This window comes from Mastigoproctus giganteus, chromosome 13 (genome assembly GCF_048544385.1).
Source record: "Mastigoproctus giganteus isolate SK-2022 chromosome 13, ASM4854438v1, whole genome shotgun sequence".
NCBI classification, from domain to species: Eukaryota; Metazoa; Arthropoda; class Arachnida; order Uropygi; family Thelyphonidae; genus Mastigoproctus; species Mastigoproctus giganteus.
The window spans coordinates 31,865,492-31,890,115 of NC_143587.1; the positions used below are offsets into that span (position 1 = coordinate 31,865,492).

At 38.3% G+C, this 24,624-nt stretch overlaps 1 protein-coding gene across 2 annotated transcripts in view; it reads left to right on the forward strand.

The window, feature by feature from the left end:
• The first annotated feature begins 531 nt into the window (after positions 1–531).
• The window catches only part of LOC150075923 (death-associated protein 1-like), a 63,367-nt gene continuing 39,274 nt past the window's right edge, over positions 532–24,624 (forward strand). The window contains exons 1-2 of one of the 2 annotated variants that reach the window (XM_090387444.1): positions 532–791; positions 16,909–17,023. In XM_090387444.1, the coding sequence (XP_090243570.1) occupies positions 686–791; positions 16,909–17,023 (221 nt within the window). In that variant the 5' untranslated portion in view covers positions 532–685. Of the gene's footprint in view, positions 792–14,795; positions 15,004–16,908; positions 17,024–24,624 lie in introns of those variants that run through there. The other variant, XM_090387445.1, reaches the window with a different exon arrangement.

Below are 24,624 nucleotides of genomic sequence, written 5' to 3' on the forward strand. Positions count from 1 at the left end.
GGACAGGCGTTTTACATGTATATACAAACGCGCCTAAAACACGGATTTCATTCAGCTAAAGTCGCTGATATTCGTGAAATCTTGCAAGATATGTTATAAGTAAAGTAGACAATCTCCTTTACCCACGTATCACTAGTTGAGCAGTAATGGAAAATCGAGGTAGTGCAGTCATTCCTCGCAAAATTAGAGGACACGGCCCACTAAACTGATTTTGTCTTGAACATTTTTCTTTTTCTCTCTTTCAAAAAAAAAAAGAAAAGTTTTACTTAACTTAGGAAATAAGTCCCGGGTTTGCTTACATTTAGATGTGGTCCCTTTCCTGTGTCCCTGCAGGTACTCCACCGTGTACATCCGTATTTCGGGTATCTGATTTGTGAGTTGGTATATTATATTCTATTTGCAACGTGACCGGATCCCCCAAAAATAACTTGTTTCCTTCTGTTAAAACCTGATTGGATGGCGATAATCTTGCATTATTTTAGTCATGCTTGCCCTCACTTTCTGTAGTGGATGTCATAACTCCCAGTTTTAAATGCCTAGATGACATTGATTATTTTCATGAGTAAATCATTTTTGTATTAAAATCCAAGTGGTTTGTGGAATCATTGAAAAACTTTTATTATTGTTTCGGAAGATATAGTAGAAGCCCCAAATAATAACGACCCCGACTCCTAAAAACTGTAAAATGGACTCTGCGCCAGCACTCACATATATAGAAGAGGAATTTGATGGTACTCAGTCTCTTAATTCACGGAGGCCGCTCCAGTATTCTCCAGTTGCTGAAACCCAAGGTAAGTTAACAAGAATTCAATATCCTATTCTTACTTTTCAGGCGAAAAGTTGTAACTTAGAGGAAGATTCCTCAACTGAAACACTTCGTAATAAATTTTACCAAGTGCAGTACTACTCTTATTCAAGGCCCTTGTGGGTAGCACAGTTGATAGGATAACCGTCCTCCCCAGACCGGGTGGAAAAGACCTAAGCTCGAATCCCGTAGATGCTGGGAGGAATTTTTATGAGTATTTTGGCTGAGTTAGTCGGTCTCAGGAGAGAGTAGCATGGTTTTTTCCCTCTTGGAAACTCGGGTTTTTCGTCCAGAAAAACAGAAAAATCGACCTCAGAACCCACAATTCACAGATAATATACACGGAACAATATGGCCTAAGTAGCCAATGTTTCTAAAATCCAATAATAACAACCTTATTCAAGTGACATTATTTATTTGTTCTTAATGAAAAATGTGTTCCTGATTTTTGCAATCACAGTTTTCTAAAGCAGGATTTGTTTTTAATAAAATAACTTAATAAATTTGTAAATATTTTGTTGATATGTTTTAGATATCCTCTCTAAGCAGTTATATCTTCTGACTATTAGGTGCGAAAATCAGTCCACTCAGTTATATAAGGTAAAACATTCTTTCTTGTTTTTAATGATTGCAAGAAAGCAAGCTTAAACAGCAAGAACGTCCTCTTGGGTAGCAGAGTTGGTAGAATCTCCGTCCTTCCCACAACGGTGTAAAAGACCTGAGTTCGAATCCAATAGATGATGGGAGGAATTTTAATGGGTATTTTTTACAACGTGGCTAAGTTAGTCGGTAGAAGGTAGCATGGTTTTTTTCTCCCATAAACTCGGGTTTTTCGTCCAGCAAACAGAAAACCGACCTCAGAACACACGATTTATAGACAATATACACGGAACAACATGACCTTAGTCGCCAATGTTTCTAAAGCCCAATGACAAGAACAACAACATCAGCAAAAAAAAAAAAAAAAAAAACCACTACCCATTCCCTCAAAAGGTTTATCTACTTGCTCCTTGAATTTATTTAAGATATCAACTTGCACAACGACAGATGGAAGTTTGTTTCAGCAGTTAACCACCCGCCCGCTGGATAAAGGCAAATTGCCGTACATCTATCCTGCAACCATCCTTCCTCAACTTAAATTTATGCTCCCTCATGTGTGTAGTCTCAGCAAAAGGAAGAATGCCATTTTCATTCAGCTTACTCAATCCATTAAAGACCTTAAACAATTCAATAGATCACGGCGCAGGTGCACATCTCCAACTGTATTTCTTCAATTTGAATTTATGCTCCTCAAGCATGCAATCTGCGTAAGAGGAAGAATCACATCACTATTGAGCTTGTGTCTGCGCGCGTAACACAGTGGTATCGTCACCATCTTCCCCACATCGAGTGGAAAAGGCCGGGGTTCGAATCCCGTTGATGACGCGAGGAACTTTAATAGGCTTTTTTTTCACTCCGTGGCTGAGTTAGTCGGTCTCAGCCGTAGATAGCAAGGTTTTTACGCCAGAAACTGGGGGTTTTCGTCCAGCAAACAGACAAATCGACCATAGAACACATACAATTAACAGACATATGACACACAGCACGGCAGATGAATTTAATTATTCGGGTGGCCTAAAAATAATAGTATGGTTTCTTTAGTACTGAGCTTGCTTGCTCAAATCGTTCAAAGCCTTAAACACCTCAATCAGATCACCTCGCAGGTGTCTAGTCTCCAGACGCTGCAATTTTCAGAACTGAAATCTTTCATGGTAAGAGCACCCTTTTTTTCCCTTCACCAATCACGTTCGCTTTCTCTGTACTCGTTCCAGCAGCTCTATATCCTTCCTAAATTGGGGCCTCCAGAGCTATATGCAGTATTGGCAAAGAGAGCTAAGAGCGGAGAAAATGTGTTCTACTCATATATAAATGCAAAAAAACAGAGGGTAAATTCAGTCTCATGCACAATCATAATGGTGCTATAATCGACAATCCAGCCTAAATGCCGACCAAAGAACAACTGCATCAGCAAAAAAAAAAAAAAAAAAAAAAAAAAACGCTACCCATTTCACCTATCCACTCCCTCAAAAAATTTGTCTACTTCTTCCTTGAATTTATTTAAGATATAATAAATTCAACTTCCACAACGACAGATGGAAGTTTGTTCTAGCAATTAACCACCGGTCCGCTGACTAAAGGCAAATTGGCAAAATACAAGTATTTTGCAATTATCTTTTCTGTCAAGGAGAACTAGTAAGCCGAGCTGAACCATTATAAAATAAGTGATCTAATGATATCAGAGAAATGCCTATCTGAAACTCTACTGAGGCTGAGAGAGGGTAAAGTTCCAGGGGCGAATGGTAAACATCCAGTTATGCCGAAAAAGGTAACACGTGAATGAATTCAACCATTAGTTAATGATCCATTTAAATTCATGGGCTAGATCCCTTAGAGTTTCCCCTTGGACTGGATTCATGGATTCACCTTAGATTGGTGGATTATCCCCTTGGACTGGAGAAGTGCCAATTTTTCTCCCAATCCACAAGGCAAGAGCAATGGCCAGCGAGTTTTGCTTCTATGGTTGTTAATATTATGGAACCTATGGACAACACAATAAAACACCACTTCGACATCCTAAATGCTTAATGGTGTCTTTAATGAGTCTCAGCATGGTTTCCTTTTTACCCAACTAAGGGAGATCTTGTCTGACCAATCTGGTAAATTACTATACGAAGTTAAAAAGTAAATGAATGCAAGAAACAACTTTGGCATTATATATCTAGACTTAGTATGATTTTTGATATGGGTCGCGAGACAGATTGTTGTATAAATTAGAGCAGGTGAGGATAAAATGGAAGATGCATCAGTGATTTAGAGATAGATTGGAACACAGAAGACAGAGGACACACAAAAATGGGTATTAGCTGATTAGTCAGTCTAGAGTGCAGTAGCACACGCTCTTTAGTTTACTGTGATTCGAACCTGTGTAACTGCTAAATATGGCAACGATTCTATTATTATAAAAATGATTAGTTATAAGTTCCTTTGACTTATTTGGTCGTGCCAGAGTATAAACAGAACTTTTTTTTTTTTTTTTTGTTATTATTCTATAAAATGGACTGAAGCATTAATTTGGGTCCCCTCAGAGATCAGTACCTGTCTTGTTTCTTATTTGCTAAATGATATTTATGAAGGAATCTCTCGGAGTATATTGACCACTTAAAAATGAGGACAGTCATTAACAATTAGAACGAAGCTATGCTGCTGTAAAAGAATTTGGAACGACTGCAAGTGTGGCGTGAAAAATGGTAACTGATGTTTAATGCTACCAAGGGCAAGGTATTGCAATTTGGGAACAGAAATCCAGGTGAATCTTAAAGGTTAGGGGGAAGATGAATTAAAGGATATTCAGGATGAGAAAGACTTGTTGATTACGGTATAATACAAACTTGTTGGTTAAGGTACGATACAGAAAGGCATTATATTCAAAGTGCAGTGTGAGCAGGCGGCAGGAAGGACACATGGTCTTCAAGTGTTCTATGATTTATCAGAATTTTGCACGTAAAGAGGAGGCCATTATTCCTCTTTGTAAGATAATAGTGCAACCACAATTGGAATATTGTATCCAGGCCTGAAAGCCGCATCTAAAGAAGGTTATAGAACTTTCTGAAGAAGGTACAAAGAAAGGCAGCTAAATTGGTGAAGAGCATTCACCAATCCCCATGAAGAGCGTCTTAGAAGATGTTATTTGCGGAGCTTAGCAACTAAACACTTTAATTATATAAGGCCCTGAGGGGAATTATTAATAGAAAAGAAAGAAGAGTATTATCACTGGTGAGTGAGACGAGACAAGAACCAGAGGACACACAAATATCAAATAAGAGAATAACAATAGACTTGATCTTATGAAGTTTACTTTGGAGATAGCATCTTGTGGAATGTTGGGCTAAATTGCTTGCAAAGATGGCCCGGCAGATGAGTTCGACAAAATCCAAGGAAGAACTGGATAGACACTTTTTTGACGATGGGAATAATATGAGAGATTATTTTTAATTGATTTTCTTTTGGCAGATGCAATATCATTTTAATATTAATGTTAATTGTCCAAATGGTCGTACCTCCCCGTTTAGAAATCGTTGCCTTAAAAGTTAAACACAACGAAACCCGTAAACATGTGCGAAAATTTGCCTTTAGCCAGCGGGTGGTTAATTGCTGGAACAAACTTCCATCTGTCGTTGTGGAAGTTGATAGGTTGAATAAATTTAAGGAGGAACTGGACAGGTATTTGGAGGGAATGGTGTGATTTTTTTTTTTTTTTTTTTGGCAGATGCTGCATAAGCTCATACACTTGCTTTCTTGCATCACATGCCACTACTACTACTACATTGCTAGCCATTTTGCTAGAGGCTAGGAGTAGGTGGAGCACAACCGTTATGGAAGCCCTTGCCCTTCCATCTACAGTCAAATATAGAATAGTAGTTGTCAAAGTCCCCATTTCATGATACCGATAGAGGTATCCAACTCTGGAACGTGCCGAAACATTCTATCGGTAGGTTGGATGTTGTAGAGGGAAGCGTTGCTTATTATTAAATAATAATAATAATAAATAAAGATAAATAAATAAATTGTATTGTATTATTATTATTTTTTTTATTGTAAACAAATTCTCTTGATAAAATAAAATTGTATTGTATTGTATTATTATTATTATTATTATTAGCTATATGGTGCAAGGAAACCTGAGGCTTATGCTGCACCAGCCAAAAAAAAAGAAAAAAATTTCTGAATTACCCTGAGAGAGAGAGAGAGAGAGAGAGAGAGAGAGAGAGAGAGAGAGAGAGAGAGAGAGAGAGAGAGAGAAACAAGAGTCAGAAGTAGAAGGGAATCATCAAGAAATAGAAGAACGAAGATATCCAGCTCGGGACCCGGGGTGTGCCCATACTCACCAGATGTGAGCCCCTGGGGTTATATCGAGATAGTTCAATACCAGGAAACTCGTTGTGAAAGCAGGTGGTAGATGACTTTCATCAACCGGTGAAATACCACCACTTTGCGTATTGGAGGCTTGAAGTGGTGAAACCCATGTTTAGTCTCTAGAGCAAAGTTTCTGGCATCCCCCCTCCCCCCATACTTCTCCCCCAACCCATGCACGGTACTAAGTACTATAGGTTTTGATACCTTTCGTGTTTGGGGTTTTCATAAAAAAAAAAAAAAAAAAAATTCACAATATGAGATATAACAAAAATGATGCTATTCCATCTACTTCGGTTATTTACTACTTTAACCCCAGGGGCTCACATCTGGTGAGTATGGGCTTGATACACCCAGGGTCCTGAGCTGGATATCATCATTCTTCTCTTTCTTGGTGATTCCCTTCTATTCCCTCAACCACTCTCTCTCTCTCTCTCTCTCTCTCTCTCTCTCAGGAATGTTTTGTTTTGACTAGTGCAGCAAAAGCCTCAGGCTTCCTTGTACCATATGGCTAATGATAATAATAATAAAAATAACTAAAATGATGCTTTGCACTAACTTGTTCGTCTAGTAAAGTTCTCGTAGTCTGAGGTTTTGATAAACGTTTTTACCAAATTAATTTTGTTAGTTAATTTTTTTTTTTTTCATGAAAACCCCAAACACGAAATATATCAAAACCTATAGTACTTAGTACCGTGCATGGGTTGAAGGAGAAGGATGCCGGAAACTTTGCTCTAGAGACTAAACATGGGTTTCACCACTTCAAGCCTCCAATAAGCAAAGTGGTGGTATTTCACCGGTTGATGAAAGTCATCTACCACCTTATTTATATGTGGGGTGGAATTGTTATTGATAATTTGCAATTAACATTACTATATGTAATTATTATTATTATTATTATTATTATTATTATTATTATTATTATTATTATTGCACTGTGCCTCTGATTTAGCAAAAAAAAAAAAAAAAATGTTTCTTTTTTTCATAAGACATAAACGTATCAAGGTATCACACGACGCGCTTTTTGTGGTACGAACGCCATCTACTAGCTCAATTTCACATTATCAAAATAATATAAAATTCTCTATTTTTATCGTCATTATATATGTATTAAGATAGATAATTATTAAATTATATATTTTAGCGTTATTTATGGATTATTTGTTCAAGCAAGTAATGAATAAAATTTCTGGTATGGGATATGGTTTTTCAAATTCTTTCAGGTTCCCTGAAAATAGTATTGAATCTGAAAAAGTATTCGTAAAACCAGATGACGCAAAGAAGCGGACTTTTTCTGCATTATCGATCAGCCAATAATAATAATAGTAGTAATAATAAATGGCGCGATTAGCCTAGTGGTTATGACGACTGGCCGCCCATATTATGTACCCGGATTAAAAACCCACTGCGAAAGTCGCCTCATCGGACCTATCTTTCCCAAGGTCGAAGTGACGGCTCAGACAAAGTGGCGCCATCTGATGTTGCACCCATAACTACCATTCACCAGCAGTGGGTTCAAAAGCCAAAGCAAAAGAAAGTCCACCTCCATAGCTGGAAGAAGATGAGAAGTTGTAATAGTTAACATATTGCATTGAGTGTGGCATTGAGTTGGGGACAGCCTTCCGCGGACGACAGTGGAGCAAGTAGCGCTGTCTCCCGTACGCCTCCACTGTGCTAGTGACTACCCAAAAAGGAAGAAGAAGCCAACACATGAAGTGGAGTATCGAACTGAATACATTCATCATGCGAGCATACTACATTGGTGTGCAAAATTTAAGGAGCAGTCAGGTTTTCACCTGTAGCTTGTCATAGGAATGGCCTAGACATGGGAAAAGCATACCAAAGGAACCTCGTGAAGTACAAAAATGATGAAGGAAACAACACCGACACAACAACGGAAACAAAACGGTACACAGGGACTTTATTCAAAAATGGCAACATAGCACTGGCTGCCATGATACAGATACATCACTGCCAAAGATGGAACAAAGGGAAGAGGTGGTCCTCAGTAGGAGATATAGCCACCCATAATGTCAATGCACGCTTTGCACCGCCTGTCCATACTTAGAACAATGTTGCTGATAAGTTCTTATGGTAACATTGTCCATTCCTCTGTCAGCGCCTTCTGAACATTTTCTGGTGGGTGTGGATGTGCCGCTAGGCGTCTCACCAGAGCGTCCCATATGTGTTCGATGGGATTTCGATCAACGGAACGGGCAGGCCAGTCCATACGAACAATGTCCTCACTTTCCAAAGCATATCAACAGCTGCAGTGCGATGGGGTGTCGATAAAATCCATAAACACGAATTTGGAGCCAATGGTACCTCGGAACAGACGCACATGGGGAAGGATTGCCTCAGTACAGTAGCGTACACCGGTTACAGTACCGCCTTCCAGTATCTGGAGTTGTGTACGTTGATTCAAGATAACGCCTCCCCAGACGAAAACACCTTGACTGCCATATCGATCCCTTTCAGTGATATTTGCGGGGTGATACCGTGTGCCGACCTCTCGCTAGATTCGCTGACGTTCAGAATCGCTGCTGAGACTGAATCTACTCTCATCAGTAAAGAGTATCTTAAGTAAAGATTTTTTGGTTTTAACCTTTAGAAATAGTGTTGGTCCATAAGTTTTGCACACCAGTGTACGAAGTTACGAAGCTTGAGACACACATGACAATGTACAGAACGAAACTACACACCAAGCACATATTTGGAACTGTTCCCGACTGTTTAGCTTACCGAACAACGAATAGTAGACCAGGACAAACCATTGTCAAGAAGAACCTCATAGCACCTGCGATCTTGGAAAAAATCAAGCAGGATGTAAGGGACTAACTGCAAACAGCAACGAATATGGACACAGTGGAAACAGAATTTGACGAGGAACAGCAAGTACATGAACTACAGCCCAGAGCAATTGAAGTGGAAATAGACAAGATAGCAATATCCAGAATAGAAGAAGGAAGAAAGCCCTAGCAGAATTCGAGGGAATGGACCGAACAAATACCCACACCATATCGAGGCAGAGACTCAACAGAATCCTGTAGCAAGTCACACACCACCTCAATAGGCAAATAATACTAGATCATCTCAACAACAACGAAGTAACACTATACACCATGAGAACAGCCACCAGGATGAACGAAATGGACACCAGAGAACAACATAACACAAAACGCGTAGACAAGGAACTAGTAGCCTGGGAAAGAAGGCTAGAGAAGAATATGAAAAAAAATAAGAGTAAAAATAGGCCAACTCATCCAGTACCAACGGGGTAACAGAAGTAAGAAGCTGATCAGAAAAGTGAAGGCCATCCTCAAGAAAGATAATATCCACAGCAAACCGAGACCTACAATCAGAGCTTCAAAGAATACCTTGGCACCTACAAACAGAAACTTCTGGAATTCAGCAAGAGGTTTTGCCGTTACAGGGAGAGTGCCCAGAGGAAAATAGACAACATACAGGATATTTGATGAAAACTAGAACGCCTTCTACAGGAAAATCGGATAAGAGGAAAAGGAAGACAACGGGAAGGCAAAGCACTCGAGGAGTTCTGCGGTAACCTGTGGAGCAGCGAGATTAGCCATAATGGCCGTGCCCCCCTGGATAGATCTAGAAAGGAAGAAAACCAAGAACGTAAAAGAGATGACAGAATGGGAGATTCGGGAGGAAGAAGTCTATCAGGGAGTCCCACAACTGGTGAACCCCAGGGATAGATGACATCCACAATTACTGGTACAAGAAGTTCAACCACACACACACACACACACACACACACACACACACACACACACACACACACACACACACACACACACACACACACACACACACACACACACACACACACACACACACACACACACACACACACACACACACACACACACACAGAGGCACATAGATGAACAGTTCACCAAGATAATAAGAAAACTCTAATAGAATTCCAAAGTCTCTGACTCAAGGAATCACATACCTGAAGGATAAATACAAAGACACCACAAACCACGAAAGGTATATACCAATCACCTGTCTCCGAACAATGTACCAGCTGCATAACTAAGAAGATATTAGATCACTTGGAGAGCCAGAACATCATGGCCAAACTACAAAAGGGAGGTAAGCAGACAGGCAAAGGATGCAAGGACGATTGACTATTAACGCTGCAGTTATGGAGCAAGCTTACAAGAAGCACCGCAACCTGTACACGGCCGACATCGACTACCGTAAGGCCATCCATTCCGTATCCCCATAGCTGGCTGATAGAAACACTGTACAACTATAAAGTCAACGCGACACTACACCCTTTCTAGAAGCAATCATGGAAAAATAGAACACGACCCTCAAGGTCGAAAACATCACGACCAGACTGATACTCATGGAGATGCCTTCAGCACACTATGGTTCTGTCTAGTACTCAACCCACTATCTGCCATGTTCCATAACGACATGTAGGTATAAAACCTAAAAGAAGGGAAGAAGAACCTGTACACCTTTTCTCACTAGAGGATGACATCAAACTCTGTATTAATAGAAAACCTATTCCCAAGAACCTATAAGAATCTAACAGCAATAGGCATTCCAGAGAACATTTACATAGAACTCCAGAAAGACGTGATCCTAAACACCTGTAGGATACTCAGACAGTTCCTCGACCAACAGTAATAATAATAATAATAATAACAAGGAGTGAAAAAACCCAAACCGGAGAAAAAATTAATAATAATAATAATAATAATAATAAGGACCATGACCAAAAGCTGCCAACACCAGCCGATGTCAGTCATGGAGAGACAGTAGCTTGGAAAGAGAGAGGAATAGGGATGATAGACTTCATCAAGCAACAGAAAACAGCTTGCTTGCTGTTGGGTTTTAGGAGCATTAGCGACTAATGCAATATTGTTCCGTGTATGCTGTCTGTAAATTGCATGTGTTCCACGGTCGATTTTCGGTTTTGCTGGAGGAAAACTCAAATTTCCGGGAGAAAAACCATGCTACACTCGCCTGAGGCCGACTAACTCATCGTAGTGAAAAAGGCCCATAGAATTTCCACCCGTCATCGACAGGATTCGAACTCAGATCTTTTCAACTCGGTGTGGGGAGTAAGGCGATTCTTCCAACTGTGCTGCCTACAAGGGCACAGAAAACAGCGATAGCTAATCTGAAGGATTACTTCGAGAAAAACACACAGCAGCACTCTACCAGGCCATAAGGAAGATAGCCAAGCGTCATACTCCACTTAACCTAAGCATTTAACCTCGTCGCTAGAGTCACTCGCAGGGACTGGAGACTCAGCCGTACTACCCTGTCCCTCTACTACAAAGCTCTCTTCATCCCTTTCATCACGTATGGCTCCCCTGTCTGGTACGTGAGGGCGGGACTATAAGTGAATAAACGGATCCTCGAAACTATTCAGAGGACCATCCTCCTTACCATAACCAGAGCAACTAGAACGACTAGCAAGGCTGCTCTCCAAGTCCTGGCAGGGGTTCTCCCCCTAGACCTTGAGGCTACCCGTTGTGGTCTGCTCTACTATCTTGCCAGAAACACATCGGCTACAATGTATGACCTCACCACTGACATCACTAATGACCGTAACTGTGACAAGAGAAGAATCACCGACCACCTCGTCTAGATTTGCAGAGGTGATACAGCGACACAGAAAAGGCGCAGTGACTCGAAAATTCCTTCCCATTGTCACCAAGCTGTACCCTAAGGCGTCAGCGTGGTTTCACCGAGGCCGGAATACCACCTTCCTTCTTATAGGACACGGCCCGTTTAAAGCTAAGCTTCACCAACTTGGCATCATAGATAACGCTGAGTCTTGGAGACACTTAATGTTTGATTATGATCTGTATGATGACCTACGACTACGCCTAATAACGGCAATCCAACATACACCAGACAAATAAGAACCCAAACTGTTAGGCACTCAAGAGCATATAAATTTATGCTCTTTTATGTATATAAATTTTCACGCGACTTAGAAGCCTATGGCAGATACAAGCTAATCTGTAATCAGGTCACAAAGGAGGTTAGGCAGGCGAAGGCAGATTACGAGAAATCTTGGGCAAAGGATGCTAAGAAAAACAGCAAGGATTTCTTTACTTATATAAACTCCAAAAGGAAGGTGTGGAATATGATTGGTCCACTTGATATCGATGGTTCGACTGTTGATGATCCTGCTCAGATAAAAAACAGACTGAATGAGTATTTTGCATCTCCATTCACACATGAAGAGTTATTAAGGTTTGAAAATGGCAGAAGGTTATCAAATTGTAGCGGGGTGCTTAATGATTTTGTAATAACTGAGAGCAAAGTGGATGAGAAATTGTTGAAGTTAAACATAAGAAAGGCACCTGGGGTGGATGGGATCTATCCAGTTATATTAAAGGAGAAGGCAAAGGAAGTAAGCAACCCTTAACCATAATTATGAGAGCATCCTTGGACTCAGGGGAGGTCCCCATGGACTGGAGATGTGTAAATGTATCCCCAATTCACAAAGGGGGGATCGAAGAGTGACACGAATAATTACAGACCAGTTAATTGAACTTCTGTTCCGGGTAAATTAATGGAGTCACTGGTTAAAGATTCATTGCAGGATCATCTAGACAAGACTGCAGCAATAATTCAGACACAGCACGGGTTTGTTAAGGGAAAGTCTTGTCTGACAAATTTGATAGGATATTATGATGTGGTTACAAAGGAACTGGAGGCAAAAAAATAATTTTGATATCATATATGTGGATTTCAGGAAAGCTTTTGACACTGTTGCGCATGGAAGACTATTGTACAAATTGGAGCAGAATGGTATTAAGGGTAAGTTGCTACAATGAACAAAAGGATAGTTGAGTAGGAGAAGACAGATGGTGGTAACCATTGGGTGCTGCTCTTCGTGGACTAATGTTATTAGTGGAGTCCCACAGGGTTCGGTGTTGGGTCCACTGTTGTTTTGTATGTTTATCAATGATATTGATGAAGGTATATCAAGCTTAGTGTCGAAGTTTGCAGATGATACAAAGGTTGGCAGGGTTGTTAATGACAGTAATGGCAGTGTGTTACTGCAACAGGATCTATAAAATTTGGGCAGATGGGCTAAGAAGTGGCAACTGAAGTTTAACCTTGACAAATGCAAAGTACTGCATATGGGTAGAAGCAACCCCAGAGAAACGTACGAACTGTGTGGTACTACACTTAAGGAGGTAGAAAATGAAAAAGACCTGGAAGTACTTGTCTAGTCAGATATGAAGTTTTCTGAGCAATGCAGACAGGATGCCAGGGCAGGTCATGGGGTTTTGTCAATGATATATAGGAATTTTGCTAGCAGGGAAAAGGAGGTGATTATCCCTCTGTATAAGGCAATGGTCAGGCCACTCCTTGAGTACTGCGTACAGGTCTGGAGGCCTCATTTTAGGAAGGATGTAGATTTGCCTGAGAGTGTACAGAGAAGGGCAACGAGATTAGTGAGGGTGAATGAAGGGATCATCTTACCAAGAAAGGCTTAAGTTCTGCAAATTGCAGTGGCTGGAGACTAGGCACCTGTGCGGTGATCTGATTGAGGTGTATAAAGCCTTGAATTGGTTGAGCACGCTGAATTCTGATGGGATCCTTCCACTTGTTCAGATTACGAACCTAAGCAGGAATAAATTCAAATTAGGGAAAGACAGATATAGAATAGATGTGCGGAAATTTGCCTTTAGCCAGCGGGTGGTTAATTGCTGGAACAAACTTCCATCTGTCGTTGTGGAAGTTGATAGGTTGAATAAATTTAAGGAGGAACTGAACAGGCATTTGGAGGGAATGGTGTGATTTTTTTTTTTTTTTTTTTTTTTTTTTTGGCTGCTGCTGCATAAGTTCATACACTTACATCACATGCCACTACTACTACTACTACTAGTAGTAGTACTACTACTACTACTACTACCTCGTAGTCTCCAGATAAAATAACGTCTAGAATTTGCAGGCTGAAACCGGATTCATGAGAGAGCAGAACTATACCCCATTTTTCAAGGCTCCAAGTCACATGTTCACGTCACCAGTTTTGTTGGGCTTTGCGGTGGTTTGGGGTTAACGGGATACTAAAAAAACTAAACTGTTATAATCGGGTCACCTAAAAACTATTTTCAACTACCCATGTGAATTGGGTGTGTTCTCTGGTCAATTTGCCTGTTTTGTGGACGAAAAACCACAGTTTTCCGTGGAAAAAACATTGCTATCTACGCCTGAGACCGACAGCCACTGAGTGAAAAGAGCCCATAAAAGTTCTTCGCGTTATCGATGGGAATCGAACCCGGTCCTTTTCCACCCAGTGTGTGGGTGGACGGTGACAATACCACTGTGCTACACGCGCAGACGGGTTTAAGAGGATATAAACCACTAGAAATGTTTTCACCTGCGGCCGCAGCAACCTCAAGAGATAGTTGATGACAGGACATCGTAGAGTTAGAGTTTCGTCTTGCTGTTGGTGCCAAATAGCGGTATGTTCTGATTGATGTAGTCCTCGGGCGACCTTGGCAAACTCTTCTTGTAATGGTTTCTGTCTCCTGAAATCGCTTCCGTCGTAGTGCCGTAGTAGTGCGTGACACACTAAGCCAAATTTCCAGCTCCGCTTGCGACTCCTGGGTTTCAAGTCGTCCAACGCTCCTCTATCTCAAAGAATCATCTAAACGAGGATGATTTGCCATTCTGAGTACTGGAGATATGGCTATAAAAAAAAATAATAATAATAATGAAGTGATGTGATCACAACCCGCTTTTTAATAAGCATGGATAATTTGCAGAATGTGCGGTTCTGTGAGGTGATAGATCTATTTCTATTGGATACTCGTCGGAATTTGCATCCCAGGATGCCTATTATATCAAATATTCGCCTTTGGTAACACTGTTAACAATAAAACATTCATGAATACCATTTTGTTCTGTTAATTTTTTCGAGCAGTGTATTAATTTTATAGTGCTTGTGTCTTGTTTTTCATTCATATATTTGTTTATTAATTTTTTTATGAAACGACGCCTAGTGTTTAGCCAACATTTTTATCCCAAAAAATATTAGCGAGTTAGCTTTACGCTGCAAGGTTAGAATCACTGATGAGTAGCGATCAGATAAAGGTGTATTGAAGTTCAAATACGACGTGGCGTATTTTTGAAGTAACTTCCAAAATTTTGTGTCGTTGGATTAACATATTATTTAGATATGTCAACTGTTGAAGAAGTAGCAGCATTAAAAGGTGGACATGCTCCAGCAGGTGTGTTTTGAACCACATAATTTAAATAACATATGTGATGTATATAAAACTTAGGATTTGTATTTATGTTGTTAACTGTAATTTTGCCATACTTTTATAGCAAAAATCCCATACCATTCACTTATTGTAATTTATTTTTATATTGAAATTAAGTGAAATGTTCTTTAAAAAATTTCATCAGCATTGAAATGCGTGTGGCGTCCGTTATTAATTGATTATACCGTAATTGGCAAATTCAATATGTATTGGTTGAAATTTTCTCAAAAAAAAAAAAAAAAAAAACACCCAAGGTTGAAATCTGTGGAAAGATGTGGCGTTCTCAAGCTTTACACATACCTTTTTTTTTTTTTTCCTTCATGTATGGGCTTTACATTTTTTCAAGGACATATCAAATTTTTTCACTCGGAATTCCTTACGTGAATATCTTTTAAACTAAAAGCTTTTATTGAGTTACATTGATTGTAGTTTTGTATCGTAATATTCTGACTGTGTCTGTCTTACTGAGAATAATTTTTTATTAAGCTGAAACCAAAATCTTTGTTTCTGTAGGTTTTATTTTAGATATAAGAGATTGAGACATTAAATTTTATATATTAGAAACATATTAATACAGTAGTTACCATATTAGACTTAAAAAGGAGAAGAAAACTGATAATGAACTTCAACTTTAAGTATTCACCAAAATTAATACATATCTGTAATGAGACTTTTCACGCACCGTTTTAGATTGTTTTGAAAATGTTATCAGAATTGTGTGAAACTTATATACATCTGATAATGTTATGGGAACTGTGTGAAACTTATACATCTGTTTTATCAAAAAAAAAAAAAAAAACCTTAAAAATTCGTTTTCTGATTATATTTTCTAAAATTGTGTTTTATATTTGTACTAATATTATTATTTTTTACTCCAAAGATGCAGCAGTTATCATAGATTTAAATTTTAGCATTAATTTGTAAAACTGCTGTTTACATGAACTCTTGATCTATAAAACTGTCAAGGTGCTTTCATGATTAAAAAGTAATTTGTGGATACTGAAGAATTTGAGGGTGTACTTAATTGTTGATTCTAACAGTTTGAATGTTAAACATTTATGTGGAGTGTAATTAGAAAAATACCCAATTAGTTTGCCCTTAACCCTCCATTGCTAGTGTGGCATCTGACAGATGCCACTTTTTTAATTAATTATTTTTTTTTTAAATTTGTAAATGAAATGAAATCCTCCCATGTACTTTTTGTACTTCAATATTCTCTAACTGGTTATACAGCATTTTCTGTTTTTGTTTTAATGTACTATAAATTATGAGACATTAATTTTTGTGTGGCATTTAACAAATGTCATGTGAGCAAAAGTGTCTATCTTCTAGGCCATTCTGATTCCCATGTGTCATCTGTAAGATGCCAGGAACAGGTATCTGAATCTTGCCATAGGGCTTTGATTTCACTGGCTAAACACAAACAGCTTGCAAAAATACAGACATTTGCATTGCATCGGCCAGATTCCACATGAGCAACTGGGTTTTAATCCAGAGGATTAGTGACCTTGAAAATTATAAAAATATATGATAAAACTTTCTTTATTATTAGTTTCCCTTGTTTATTTTTGTTTGATATTTTTAATTAGGTTTAACAAATCATTATTAATAATCACTATTTTCAATTCAGTAAAAAATAGCTAAAAAGTATTTTTTTATAATAAAAACAAAAAGGGGGGCATCATACAGACACCATGCTGTTGTCTTTATTAAATTGTAGGACAAGTGATGGAAGGTTAAAAATGAATCTGATAAGAATAATACTGAAGTGTTTTAATTATTCATAGTCATCTTACTTTGTTATATATAAATCACCATTCAGCACAAATTTTGCTTCATTACTCATTGCAATCTTAAAACTCATTGTAGTAAAAGCTGGTGGAATGAGAATAACACAGCATAAACCTCCAGGACATGAAAAAGTTCATGAAGTAAGGAAAGAAGAAGAAGAGGAAGAAGAGGAGGAGGTTAAAGTTTCTATAAGGTAAATAAATTTAATCAATTATTTGTAATAAAGCTCCCATGAGGATTTAACAGTTTTTTTTTTTTTTGGTATTACCTTTTGTTTGTGTTGTCTCATTATACTGTATTTACACTCTGTAATATATTTTTAGGAAGGATATCTTTGTAATTTAATGTAATTATATTGAAAATTTTCTCTCTGAAATAAAATAGAAAACATTGATATTGTTCTTTTATTGTATGAATAATAAAAGAAATAATAAAATAAGTGCACAGTCAAATCTTTATACAATGCTAGTTTCTTGATTTTCATTTTTAAAATTGAAATAAAATTGCAATTGATACCTGGAATGCATAAGGGCAAATCTATGGTGGGGTAGATGCAAAATAATGGAAAATTATGCACTATTCTCATTTATAATAAAATTATATTAAAAGTATTTGTGAAGATATTTTCAGATGTTTTAATTTCCTATACTGTTATACTTTCTCCCCTCCAAAAAATTCATGCTTCCTCTGAATGCAACACTCCAAGAACAGTCCTTAACTGAGAAAAGTATATGAGGTTAGCAATAATGTTGGGAGCAATTAACTGGAATGGACCACCGATTGATCTTTTTGCTGTTATCCTAAACAATTGAACTGTTGTTTGGTAAATATCAGTTGGTCTACAGAATGAATAGAATGTACTAAGAAATGCTGTAGTCACCTGGTCATTCAGCTGTATCAGAAACAATCTAATAGGTCAGTAATTATCTCCTGGCCATTTTTCCAGCTATGGAGGGAACGTTGCCTTTATATATATACTTTCCTGTTTGTATGTATATACTTGGCAATAAAGATTTATTTATTTATGCTCATTACTTAGTAATGAGAGCAGGTGGTTTTTTTTTTTTTTTTTTTAATGAAAACCCCAGGTGAAAGGTATCAAAACCTATAGTACTTAGAACTGTGCATGGGTTGAACAGGTGATTGAGGGGGGGGGGGAATGCTGGAAACTTTGCTCTGCAGGCTAAACATGAGTTTCATCACTTCATGCCTCCAATAAGCAAAGTGGTAGTATTGCACTGGTTAATGGAAGCTTGAAGTGGTGAAACTCATGTTTAGCCTGCAGAGAAAAGTTTCCAGCATCCCCCCCCCTCTGATCCTCTACCACCTAGTTGTTAGTATTAGTATTATATTATATGAGTATTAGTAGTGGTACTGGTTCATATTAGTACCAGTAGTAATGTGCATGGGTTTGAAGGAGACGGGACAGAGGAGGGGATGCCAGAAGCTTTGCTTTGGAGACTAAACATGGATTTCACCACTTCTAGCCACCAATAAGCAAAGTTGTGGTATTGCACTGGTTGATGAGAGTGTCATCTTTCACCTAGTAATGATTCGAGCAAGTAGAATCAGCCAATTGACTTAATTTGCCCACCAATCTGAACTGCTGAGTTTGACAGGTGTTTCTGGTTAAAGAAATTAAAAATAATTTTATTTTGTTCTTATTCCCTCAAACCTTTGTTGATTTGAAAGAAAACTATTGAATGAAAGGTGTGGTGTGGGATTTAATTTAATTAATTAAAACACTTGAACCCCACATTTTGAAAGCAACAATTTGTGTATTGGCTCTGTGATGTTGAGGAAACCCTATATCCAGAACATTCAACATACTAAACTAATTGCTTATTTACAGATGACACTTCTAAATCCACTTTGAGATTCTGTTATAAAGTTTTTTTTTTTTTTTTTTTTTTTTAATCCACAAAACAAAACAGTTAATAAATTACAGAAAAAAATGAAATTAAACAAGCAAAAATTAAATAAGAAAAATATCAGAGTACACTTAAAGGAAATGCTCTTGAATTTTCTGCTTTTTGTGCATTGTAGATATCCAACATTCACTACTTGTAGAGTTTCTGAACATACAAGGCAAATAAACAAATTCTAATTTTAATGTAATTTTTTTGAGTTTTTAATTTAGATTTTGAATATTTTTTCCTTACTGTTAAACCTGTGACCAAATGAAAGTTCATCAGAATGTTTTTTGACTCTTTTTATTCATCTAGTTGTGTACCGCAATTTTTTGCAATGGTTTTTGCCTCAACTAGAATTTTCTTTGTGCTGGCTGTAATATTTTCCATTTACTTTCAAAACTGAGAAATTCATAAGCTCTCATTAGATCAGTATTATTCAACCACAAAGTTTACCAATTTTGGTGAAGATTTTTAAAATTCTGACGAAAAAAAATTGGTATTTAGTCTTTGGGAAAGGAACCGTTGGGATTGATAATGATCTACTTGATAGTTGAACATCTGCTTCAGTAGTCAACTTTCCAGAAAAAATTAATGAAGTTTATAGGATATTCTTTCAGTTTCCTTAATTTCTATATTAGAGGTCTATACAGACCAATTTTCTTGCCATTTTCTTGATAAAAAGCCCTTCCCCTTTCGAAATTCATGGATGTTAATGGAATGATTCACATTAAGAATTGCTTCATATTACTTTCAAACAGTGGTGTGTTGGAGGATTAACCTCCCTTTTACAGTTCTGAACAAATGTCAGTATCATCTGTATGCCCATCCCTCATGCCTGCTCCAATACTATAAAACAAGCTTTTCTTCTGATAGTTTTTTTATTATTGAATTTGTGTATTTGCAGTTTTTGCAATCAGAGACCCCAGATTTTGCAGATACTGTAATTTAATTGGGAACTTGGGTTTACCCCACCTTCCCACTTCCCTTTGAAGCAACTATTATTGTTTCAGTTTTTTTGTTTCTTGAATTGTTCATGTTTGAATGCTCCCCAGAGAAATTAACCATTACACTAAAGAGGAAAGTTTAAAAACTGTACAGAAAATTATGCATGAAAGGTAAGGTGTTATGTAACATATTTGAACATATTAGTAGTGGTAAATGATGCAAAGAAGCAAACATATACATCAGCCAAAAAAACTTCCTACCTATCTCATCTATCACCTCCTCGTCCCCTGTAATAATTTGTGTAAAGTTTCCTTAAATTTATTCAAACTATCCCCTTACACAGCACCAGATAGAAATTGGTTATAACAATTAAGGAAATTTCTGCATATCTACATTTCTGAAAGCAAATCTTTGCACATCCTTTTACAGCCATCCTTTTTCAACTTAACTTTATGATCCCTTATATGCATTGTATCCAAGAAAGAGTAAGTAAGTATGATCCCTTAGCATTAGCATTAGTAGAGGCATGTGATGCAAGAAAGCAAGCTTATGCAGCATCAGCCAAAAATCCCGCTCCCATTTCACCCCTCCGTTCATTCCAAATACCTGTCCAGCTCAGCCTTAAATTTATTTAGGCTATCAACTTCCATAACAAAGGATGGAAGTCTGTTCCACCAACCAACTACCCGCTGGCTAAAGCCAAACTTCCACACATCTATCCTACAACTATCTTTCCTCAATTTGAATTTATGCCCTCTCAGGTGATTATTCTGAGCAAAGAGGAAGAATCCCACGAGCATTGAGCATGCTCAAACCATTCAAGGCTTTATACATCTCAATCAGATCACCTCGCTGTTGCCTAGTCTCCAGACACTGTAATTTGCAAAACTTAAGCCTTTCTTCGTAAGAGCAACCCTTTGTTCCATTCAATAACATTGTTGCCCTGTTCTGCACTCGTTCCAACAGCTCTACATCCTTCTTAACATGAGACCTCCAGACCTGTATACAGTACTCAATGTGTGGCCTGACCCCCATTGCCTTATACAAGGGGATAATCACCTCCTTATCCCTGTAAAGAAAAATTATTGACAAGTATATCATTGACAAGACACCATGAGCTACTCTTGCAGACTGTTGCACTACTCAGAAAATTTCATATCTGCCTGCACAATTACCCCCAGGTCATTTTCATTCTCTGCCACTGTCAGTGTAGTACCACAGAGTTGATACGTTACTCTGGGGATACTGCTTCCCATATGTAGTACTTTACATTTGTCAATGTTAAACTTCATTTGCCACCTCTCAGCCCATCTGCTCAACTTTTCTAGATCCTGTTACAGCAGCGTACTGTCATTAGTGTCCTTAACAAGCCTGCCAACCTTCGTATCATCTGAAAACTTGGACATTAACCTTGATATACCATCATCAATATCATTTATAAATACAGAAAACAACAACGGACCCAACACTGAGCCCTGAGAGAGACTCCACTAATAACATTAGTCCACGATGAGCAGGGTCCATTGATTACCACTCTCTGTCTTCTCCCACTCAACCATCCCTTTATCCATAGCAGCAATTTGCCTCCAGTTCCACACTGCTCCAATTTGTGCAGCAGTCTTCCATGTGCAACAGTATCAAAAGCCTTTCTAAGATCCAAGTATATAATATCAAAGTTATTCCCTGCATCCAGTTCCTTTGTAACCACATCATAGTATCCAATCAAATTGGTCAGGCAAGACTTTCCCTTAACAAAACCATGCTGTGTCTGAGCCATAGCAGAAGTCTTGTCTAGATGATCCTGCAGTGCTTCTTTAACCAGTGCCTCCATTAATTTTCCTGGAACAAAAGTTAAACTAACAGGTCTATGATTACTTGTGTCGCCCTTTGATCCACCTTTGTGAATTGGAGTCACATTTGCACATCTCCAGTCCATGGGTACCTCCCCTGAGTCCAAGGAAGCTCTGATAATTATGGCTAAGGGTTTGTTTACTTCCTTTGCTGCCTCCTTTAATATAACTGGATAGAACCCATCCAACTCGGGTGCCTTTTTTATGTTTATCTTCAACAATTTCTCCTCCACTTTCCTCTCAGTTATTACAAAATCATCTAGCTCACTGCCAGAGTTTAATTCACCTCTGGCATTCCCCTCCCTGAATAACTCCTCATGTGTGAATATATAGGGGCAGAATACTCATTTAGTTTGTTAGCCACCTGAGCAGGATCATCAACAGTTGAACCATCAATATCTAGTGGACCACTCTGATTCATCCCTTTCCTTCTAGAGTTTACATAAATAAAGAACTCTTTGCTGTTTTTCTTTGCATCCTTTGCCAAAGAGTTCTCATAATCTCCCTTTGCTTGCCTAATCTCCTTTGTGACTTGGTTTCAGACCAGCTTATATCTATCATAGGCTTCCTTGTTACCCATTAATTTATATGTATCCCATGCATTTTTCTTCTCTGCCATATGTCTCATTAGTTCATCTGACATCCATTTAGGCCAAAATTTGAACAATATTTTTTAGTTGGTATGTAAAGCCTAGTAGCTTCCAAGATAAATTCTTTGAATGCCTCGAAAACAAGATGTAGGATATTTCAGAGACTACTGGGAGTCATTGCAGTACAAGTAAACACATGGGTTGTGTTAGGGTAGCTAAGAATAGGAACAGGTGCATGTATAGTTGCGTGTACACCAATGCTAGGAGTTTGGTAAATAAATTTGATGAATTTGAGGTATTGCTCAAAACATCAAAGGCAGATATTGTTGGGATATCAGACGTGGTGTCACATAGATATAAGGAAGGCAGAACTGGAATTTGGGGAGTACAATGTGTACAGAAAGGATAGACAGGATAGGAAGGGAGGAGGGGTTATGCTATTAGTTAAGAAACACAAAATCCAAGGAAGTGAAGCCAGTCGACATCGTTGGACAGTGCAGTGTCGAGTCAGTTTGGTGTGACATAAGCATTTGGAGATCAAAATTGAGAGTAGGAGTGTGCTATAGGCCTAATGACTCTGATGTGTATAATAAGAAATGGTACAGGGAAATGGAGTGGGCCAGTAAATCAGAGAGTCTTATAATGGGGGATTTTAATTTCCCAGATATTGAATGGAATTTGTGGGTTTGGTCACTCTCACACTAGAAAAGCTTTTGTGAATTTATTGAATGATTGTTTTATGCATAAGCATGTTCGGGAGGCAACTAGAGGGAGTAATACTTTTGATCTGATTATCAGTAGTGATTCTTCATGCATTAAGAATCTGCAGATAAAGGCAGACCACTAGGAGGCAGTGATCACAGTGTGCTGAAGTGGGATTTACTCAAAGAGGTAACTACCATCAGGGATAAAGGGAAGGGTTTTTGCTTTGGTAAAGGCGACTACAATGGTCTGATACAATATTTAAATTCTATACAGTGGGACCAACTGATGATGATGTTACCAACAGCAAATTCAAAATGGGAAGCATTCAAAGAACTTATCTTGGAAGCTACTAGGCTTTACATATCAACTAAAAAATATTGTTCAAAGTTTAGGCCTAAATGGATGTCAGATGAACTAATGAGACATATGGCAGAAAAGAAAAATGCATGGGATACATATAAATTAATGGGTGACATGGAAGCCTGTGATAGGTATAAGCTGGTCTGTAACCAAGTCGCAAAGGAGATTAAGCAGGCAAAGGTAGATTATGAGAAATCCTTGGCAAAGGATGCAAAGAAAAACAGAAAAGAGTTCTTTACCTATGTAAACTCTAGAAGGAAAGGGATGAATCAGATTGGTCCACTGGATATTGATGTTTCAACATTTGAGGATCCTGCTCAGGTAGCTAACAAACTAAACAAGTATTTTGCATCTACATTCACACATGAGAAGTTATTCAGGAAGGGGAATGCCAGAGGTGAAGTAAACTCTGGCAGTGAGCTAGATTATTTTGTAATAACTGAGCGGAAAGTGGAGGAGAAATTGTTGAGGATAAACATAAAAAAGGCACTTGGGGTGGATGGGATCTATCCAGTTATATTAAAGGAGCCAGCAAAGGAAGTAAGCAAACCCTTAGCCATAATTATGAGAGCTTCTTTGACTCAGGGGAGGCACCCATAGACTGGAGATGTGCAAATGTGACCCCAGTTAACAAAGGAGGATCAATGGCTGACACAAGTAATTATAGACCTGTGAGTTTAACTTCTGTTCCAGGAAAATCAATTAAGGCACTGGTTAAAGAAGCACTGCAGGATCATCTAGACAAGACTTCAGTTATAGCTCAGACACAGCATGGTTTTATTAAGGGAAAGTCTTGCCTGACCAATTTGATTGCATACTATGATGTGGTTACAAAGGAACTGGATGCAGGGAATAACTTTGATATTATATACTTGGATCTTGGAAAGGCTTTTGATACTGTTGCACATGGAAGACTGCTGCACAAATTGGAGCAGTGTGGCATTGGAGGCAAATTGCTGCTATGGATAAAGGGATGGTTGAGGGGGAGAAGACAGAGAGTGGTAATCAATGGACACTGCTCATCGTGGACTAATGTTATTAGTGGACCCAACACTGAACCCTTAGGGTTCAGTGTTGGGTCCATTATTGTTTTCTGTATTTATAAATGATATTGATATTGATGATGGTATATCAATCTTAATGTCCAAGTTTGCAGATGATACAAAGGTTGGCAGGGTTGTTAAGGACACTACTGTTGCTATCTGGGTTGCCTTAACAACCCATTTCAGGACTTACTAGCCCTTCATCAGAAAGCAGGGACCAGTAAGTACCAAAATAAAAAAGATAAAAATAAATGAAATCTGCAACAGGATCTGGAAAGGTTGAGCAGATGGGCTGAGAGGTGGCAAATGAAGTTTAACATTGACAAATGTAAAATACTACATATTGGAAACAGTAACCCCAGAGCAACTTATCAACTCTGTGGTACTA